Genomic DNA, 7,719 nt, shown 5'->3' with positions numbered 1-7,719 from the left:
TAGTGCAGAAATAATAATAGTAATATAATGTATGCTATGGGTTAGTACGCTAAATTTATGGGTTAATAAGTTAAGAAATAAAGATAAAATTAAAAATAAAAATTAAGATGAAGTGCACCAGCTAACAGAAAGTGACAAGTGCAAAAACCAGAAAGAAACGTTGAAGCATTTTGGAGCTGGAGTTCGGGAAATAGTGTCAGCACACTGGTTCAGATGACAATACTGGCCAATGAAACTGATAATCTGCTGTAGTGGCTTCTTGTGAAATTAAAAAGGGGCGTGGTGCACATCAGGACTTAACAGGTTAAACATCTGGCAGCTGAACCATAACAGCTGATTAGTGGAGTCACATGATGCAGCTATGCTTTCTGTCAACAGACCAACATTATGAACTCCCTCACTTGCCCCCCAATCCCTTCATTTCAAAATAAACCCACCATGGAGGGAATTCTTACTGTAATGTTTGATGAGGCCCATCAATTAATAACTTCTTGGTTTTCTCAGTTTAGGGCGACTGTGGGTGAGTGGGGAGCGCCGTCGTCCTCCAATCAGAGGGTTGGCGGTCTGATCCCTGGCTAACCTGCATGTCAATGTGTCCTTAGGCAAGACACTTAACCCCAGCATTGCTCCTCTAGCTGTGACTACAGTGTGTGAATGTTAGTTACTGATGGGCAGGTGCCACTGTGTATGGTAGGTCCTGTCACTAGTGTATGAATGGGTGAGTGACGTCATGTAGTGTTAACGCGCTTTGAGTGGTTAGAGGACTAAAAAAGTGCTGTACCAATTATTTTGGAACGATAAACATTCTGTGTCCCAACTCACCCAATTCTATTATTTCAAAATAAAAGCCCCAATGATTTACTCTACCTCAACCATAAAGCACAGAATGAAGCTGTTTTGTTGTTGCTCTTTCAAATACTAGTACAACTAGTACTTACTTATTCTACTGCTACTACCAGTATACCACAATTACAACTACAACTAGTACTACACCTTATGTTACTACAAAAAATACATTTTTTAATTCAGCTTTTAATATTTCTGTATTTTTTTCAAATTCATAGAAGCTTCTCCCATTTCTGTTTTTATGCAATTATTTGAAGTTCATTTCAGCTTTTCTCATTTCTGTATTTTCAGCAATTTTTAAATTAATTGCAGCTTTCCCTATTACTATGCTTTCAGCAATGGTTAGAATTAATTTCAGCTTTTTTCATTTCTGTATTTTAAGCAACTGTCTGAAATTAATTTCAGCTTTTTGCATTCCAACGCATTTTCAGCATGCATTTTCTAGTTTGCCTATAAAATATGGGACAGCTTGTTGTCGTCTACTCACCACAGACTAACGAACAAAACATATATCACGGTGATTAAACGTTTGCCTGCTAGTGAATGCCATTTACCTTTTAAAAATCATTGATCTTTATGTTCATGCAGCTTGTGTTTCCACTTTTTTTCTAAACCAGAAAATGAAAAAACTATACAATACATTTTTTTTCTCAAATAATTTCAGGTGAGTCACACTGTACAGAGATTGTACAAAATATGTTCCAAAAATGAACAACGGATTTAATCCCACCTTTTCACGCTTTTTTATTTGTTGCTGCATTGCAATTATAGTGTGATGTTTGAAAGATACATTTTCCGGTTGATTTATTAACATAAACGATGAAAACTAAATTCTTGTCACTTTGCTAAACTTCTTTTATTTTGAAATGATGTGCAAATATGAAAACTGTGTGTCATTGTGCGAGGAAAGTATGCCACTCATCAGGGCAGCTAAATCAGAAACAGCTCAAGGAAAAGTTTCCTTCACTCATTTCCCATGGCCTTATTTCAGAGGAGCACCACACATTTGTCTGACTGTTCTTAAATGTTGAGTTTGACGGGTAAAAAAAGGAAAAACTGCCAAACTGTGAGGAGCTTTGTGGCCTTGAGAGCAGCGTTACCCTCTTCAAACCCGTCACAGCCGGAGCAAGATTAATGTTTTGCACATGGATGATTGGCAGCTATTTATTTGAAAACCAATTCCAATGAACTCTATGAACGCATGACTTTGAAATATTTTGGAAATCTGTCTGTGTTTAATTAGGCACTTAATATAAACACCGTCGATGACACACTGAAGTGCCTGCAAAATAGAGAATAGAAAATGACCACAAACTGATGTGGTAAAAACGCAGAATTTCAATACCGTGCACTTTTTCTCTATGTACATTCCTTTTAGAATTGTGGACATCATTAAACTAAAACAAGCTTCTAAAAACGAGGTGTCCTGTCCTTACCACCGTGTTTTTGCATGTGCATCAATGTAGCAGCAGAGGGGGCTATGTTACTACATTACTCCAGTTTGTGAAAGATGAAATGATATTTCACGGTGAGCCTCCCCTGATGACGAAGGTCACGTTGATGATGACTAGAAACCAGAAATGATCAGCTGCCATCAGTCATCATCTAAGAGGCTAATGTTGTACTTTTTACCTCAGAATCCGCGTCAACAGAAGGAGAGATGAAAGTTTTGAGATAGCAGTCGGGATGTTCAAAAGTTTCTCCCTGTTGATTGCAAGAATAAACTAAATGTATTTATACTATATTTATTTGTAAATGGTGATTTAAGATGAATAGCCTTCACCAAAATGATGATATGATCAACTTGTCTTGTGTGAAAATTCTCCAACAGTGGCCTACCAAGTCTAAAGTTGTTATTAATGTGAGCTGCAACCAGCTGCAACAATCAAATTATAAACTGTAATGTATTGTGCTCCATTTGTAAATTGGGTATTCTACATAATTACTATTTTTTACTTTATTCGACATTAAGGAGTCAATATTTTGATACTAGGATATGTTTGAGATTACGAGCATTTCCCTCCACGCGGCCCTCAACCTCTCTCATGGGGACCGTTGAGCCGGCAGCTCGCAGCTAACGGTGCTAAAAGCATGAGCAGAGCAAACAACAATGACAGGGAGAGCTGCAGGGTTTACCTGGGGGATTTGACCTCTATTCTTCTGCGATGGTGAGGGGGCAGTGGAGAGCATGAGTGGGGCTCACATCCACTAGCATGCATTAAAGCAGTCAGCTCAGCTATCCAAGCGAAGAAAGGGGAAGATTGGATTACAAAACACACACAGTGCTCAGCGAGGACACTCCGTTCTATCTCTACATTGTCATAATTGATACAAAATTGATGTTCTAAATATCAAGAACCGTTATGCATGTTTTGGTTGCAGGACTATTAGCAGACTTCTTTTACTTTTAGCCAAAAGTAAAAGATCTCACAAGAGCCATGTGCTTCCACCATCTGACCACAGTGGGGCGCGAGTGGGTCGTACGCTTACATTGAGCGGCAGCTTTTATTCAAAGGCTATGTAGTAAAAATGATGTTACTTTCTCTTTACCGTTGATGTATAACAAATAAAATCAATGCAATTTTTTAAATAATATTTACATATACTAAGGATTTCTCGATTTCTATTTGCTTTTTTGTAGTTGGTAGAGATATTATCTGAGGGGACGTTCCTGTATGAACGGAGTTCAGCTGACAAATGCCAAAACGTATTAATAAAAGAAATTCATCCACGTCTGGGGTTTCACACACCCGCCCCTCTCTCTCTCTCACACACACACACACACACACACACACACACACACACACACACACACACACGGCCGACGGCAGGGGCCAGTGGTCAGTCGGACCCAGCGGCGGGCCTCACAGAGACGGTGCGCTCTGCATCTGCTTCGCCATTTAGAGGCCTGATAACACATGCAAATGCCTGAAGAGAGAGAGCAGCATGGATGACACTCAGGTGAGAAACAACCGCTTCTCACAGCTCAAGGAGTTTATCTGTTGGCTGTTGGTTTGTTTTCCCTTCGCTTGAATTAATATCACTTCTGAAAGAATTGTTCGATTAATTCATCAGGTAAATTCCGAGGATTAAGATGGGATAAAACAGCTGACTTCTATTTTATTGCATCAGGCGTTTACTTGCGTTATTATTATTACTTTCAATGGCTCTGGTGAACAGCGTGTTACGGCGTGTTTGTTTTGTTATTTCACAGCTTTACCAGAATTCATTCTGTAGATAAATAGAGCATGTTTTCGTTTGAAATATATTTGCAGAATTGAAAGAATGTGCAGGGAAAATTGACAAACGTATTTACATTTTGTTGAATACATATAAATAAAACCCACGCATTAAAGTTCTGATTCATACTTTTTAAATCATTTTTTATACAATAAATTAAAACTGGTATCTTTCAGAAACAGCAATATATATTGAAAAATAAATATGAAGATTATAGCAAATAAATGAAATCAATAACTGAATAGAGAAGTAGGTGGACATCCTCTTGATAATAAATAAACCAATTTAAACACAAACCTTTAATTGGAGGTTTTCACACACATTTTAGGAGTTATACATTGAACTAATAACATATAGATTATAGAATATAAATAGTTACAAAGACACAATAGCTGAAACACTCCCTTGACCGCTTAATTGTTAAACGATTGTTTCCATCAGGCTGGGAAAACACTGATGTTGTTTTTAGGTTTCCAACATAACGCAACACCATTTTCTGGAAGCCACTAGGTGTGTGGGGAGGGCATTGGGGTGGGGTGGTGGTGGGGGGGGGGGGGGCAGTTAACAGTGATTCAGTGTGAATGACATTTGGAAGGTCTCCATCGCGAAAAAAAAAATCCCACCTCAGTCTCAGCAGCCGCTCGCACCCAGGGGCCCTTTTCTCACCCATCTCGACCAAATGATCTTCATTTAACCTTTAATTAGTTTTAACACCCCCCCCCCCCCCCCCCGACGGGAGGCAGCCTCCCTCTTTCATGTCCGTCCTGTTTGTACAGAGGCTCCGCAGCAGCTGATGCGAGTCCCGCACAGACTGCAGTCTGATGAGCCCGGGCTCATTTGCCATTATAATCGGCAACACATCTGGTGTAATCACGGGTTTAGGTATCGAATAGTTCAGGAAAAGGCCTGTAGTATTTCAGGGCCTGCACGGCTGGTAGGAGACAGATTGAACAGAGACATACTTGCGGGTGGCCGTTTTGGTCAATCTTGGAATCTTTTCATCTCCCATTTTACGCATGCGTTTTGCTACTCGGGAGAGTAAGAAGAGCGTTCAGGGGGGGTTCAAGCTCGTCACCCCACAACAGCTCAGTATTCTTTTTACCAAAATCAACCAATGCAATCAATTGTATGACTAACAATAAGATATATATTAATACAAAAAACAAATTGAGTAATTAAGGGGGGGGGGGGGGGTTCTCTGTTGTTCAGGCACACCCTTAAAAGCATTTAACAACTCCATGAAGTTATAAGGAGAGAGGGATGAAGGAGGGAGGGGGCGGAGGAGGAGGAAGGGTGTAGTAACTTCTGTCGCCCATACCGCTTTTCCACAGGTTCATTCCGTCCTCCAATTGGATGATGGAGCACACTTTCGGGGAGGAGCAGCTCAGAGTAGCCAAAAGGGAGAAAAAATGTAACGGGTAGAAAAAACACAGATCCTAGCCGTGTGGACTCATGCGCCTCCAGTCTTCCTTTTAGCCTCCTCACTTTCCCAAATGTCCACTGCGGCAGCGTGCGCCCTGTCCGCTTCGCCGTGGTGAGCTGTGGCTTCTAGACGGGACGGGACTAGACGATACAGGAAGAAGCGAACCCAGTAACACATTGGGTGCACGCGACGAACTTAACAAGGGTTTCTGGAGGGGTCGCTTTTTGGGGAGCTTTTACGCATAGCGCAGGATGCAGGCGCGCTACTCCGTCTCCAGCCCCAACTCTCTGGGAGTTGTACCGTACATCAGCAGCGACCAGAGCTACTACCGGGCCGGCGGAGGATACACCGGGATGCCTGCGCCCATGAGCATGTACTCCCACTCGGCCCACGATCAGTACCCGGCCAGCATGGCACGGGCGTACGGGCCGTACACCCCTCAACACCAGCCAAAGGACATGGTGAAACCTCCCTACAGCTACATCGCTCTCATCACCATGGCCATCCAGAATTCACCGGAGAAAAAGATCACCCTGAATGGGATTTATCAGTTCATCATGGAGCGATTCCCCTTCTACCGGGACAACAAGCAGGGCTGGCAGAACAGCATCAGGCACAATCTGTCTCTCAACGAGTGCTTTGTAAAAGTGCCCCGGGACGATAAGAAGCCCGGTAAGGGCAGCTACTGGACTCTTGACCCGGACTCCTACAACATGTTTGAGAACGGCAGCTTCCTACGGCGTCGGAGGAGGTTCAAAAAGAAGGACGTGCAGAAGGACAAGGACGACCGCGACAGGCAGGTCAAGGACCCCTCGTCCCGCACCCCGGGCAGGGAGCAGGACCCCTTAGTGCAGGGCTCTCATCCGGTGCGGATCCAGGATATAAAGACGGAAAACGGGACGTCTACGCCGCCGCAGGCCGCTTCTCCGGCACTGAGCGCCGTGCCCAAGACCGAGAGCCCGGACAGCAGCAGCAGCAGCAGCAGCATGTCCACCGGCAGCCCGCACAGCGTGCCCTCCAACCGCTCCGTCAGCATGGACGGGCCCGAGCACCACCAACACCACGGCCAGCTGCCGGCGCAGGGCTTCAGCGTGGATACCATCATGACCACCCTGCGGGGGTCTCCGCAGGCCGAGCTGTCCCCGCCACTCATCGCCTCGCCTCGGACAGGTATCGCTCCTTCCATGTCGCTCAACTACTCCCCGAACCAAACGTCCGCATACAGCTCGACGCCCTGCAACCAGAACGCCATCTCCAACTCCAACGCGACCTATCACTGCAACATGCAAGCCATGAGCCTGTACGCGGGGGACCGATCCTCCGGCGGTCACCTGGCGCCTTCCACCACGGTAGAGGAGGCTCTGCCCGACTATTGCATCACCACGACCACCGCGTCCCCTCTCGGACACAACAACCTGGGCCAGGTGGGCCAGGACAGCCACCACGCGCACCAGGGGCGGCTCGCGTCCTGGTACGGGGACCTGAGCCATTTGAGCCCGGGTTACCCGGCGCAGCAGCAGAACTTCCACTCTGTGCGGGAGATGTTTGAGTCCCAGCGGATCGGGCTGAACGGCTCCCCGGTGAACGGGAACAATAGCTGTCAGATGGCCTTCCCGTCCGGCCAGTCCATCTACCGCACCTCAGGAGCTTTTGTTTATGACTGCAGCAAGTTCTGAAAGCCAAAGTGTTCCCATTTAAATTAATAACTCTAATATATGTTTTATATTTTTGTTTTGTACTTTGGGTCGTTTGTTCCCTCTCCGAATGGACATAAGAGATTCAGAGACTTTCTTTTTTTATCGAGACGTGTGTAACACCGAAAACACGTAAGTTTTTTTTTTCTCCTCCAACTTTGAGAATTGTTTATAAAGATGGCACAAACTCCAGCTTTTATGACCATATACTGTAAATTATAACCTAATATAGTAATTTATTTTGTAGAAAAGGGGAGTGGTTGGATATTGAGGACCAACACTTTAATGTTTTTTTTTCTAGTTTTCTTATTGGTTTATTTGTCCCAGTTCTTGTATAGAAATAGAGGGGGGCTTTGTAGTCTGTACTGCCTTATTTTATTCATTTTGTCTTAATTGTTGAAAAAAAACTATTTCGTAGGCATTACATTTTGTTTGTTTAATAAAGTGCCGTCTATTTGATCTTAATTTGAGTGATTTATTAGCTGTGGGGAGGGGGCATTTTTCTTAACCAGATGT

At 43.9% G+C, this 7,719-nt stretch overlaps 1 protein-coding gene across 1 annotated transcript; it reads left to right on the top strand.

Moving 5' to 3' along the window:
- Positions 1–3,714: 3,714 nt before the first annotated feature.
- On the top strand, positions 3,715–7,668 carry LOC119216510 (forkhead box C1-A-like). Its single transcript, XM_037469428.2, has 2 exons — positions 3,715–3,807; positions 5,418–7,668. Exon 2 carries the CDS (start codon positions 5,761–5,763, stop codon positions 7,183–7,185), a length of 1,425 nt encoding a protein of 474 aa, XP_037325325.1. The 5' UTR covers positions 3,715–3,807; positions 5,418–5,760; the 3' UTR covers positions 7,186–7,668.
- Positions 7,669–7,719: the final 51 nt, after the last annotated feature.

The sequence above is a fragment of the Pungitius pungitius genome, chromosome 7, assembly GCF_949316345.1.
Source record: "Pungitius pungitius chromosome 7, fPunPun2.1, whole genome shotgun sequence".
In the NCBI taxonomy this organism is placed as follows: Eukaryota; Metazoa; Chordata; class Actinopteri; order Perciformes; family Gasterosteidae; genus Pungitius; species Pungitius pungitius.
Note: the sequence above shows the minus strand (reverse complement) of the source record. Positions and strands in the feature narration are given on the sequence as shown.

Excerpts from the sequence above, each read along its gene's own strand:
- LOC119216510 (XM_037469428.2), top strand. The coding sequence starts at position 5,761 with ATGCAGGCGCGCTACTCCGTCTCCAGCCCCAACTCTCTGGGAGTTGTA.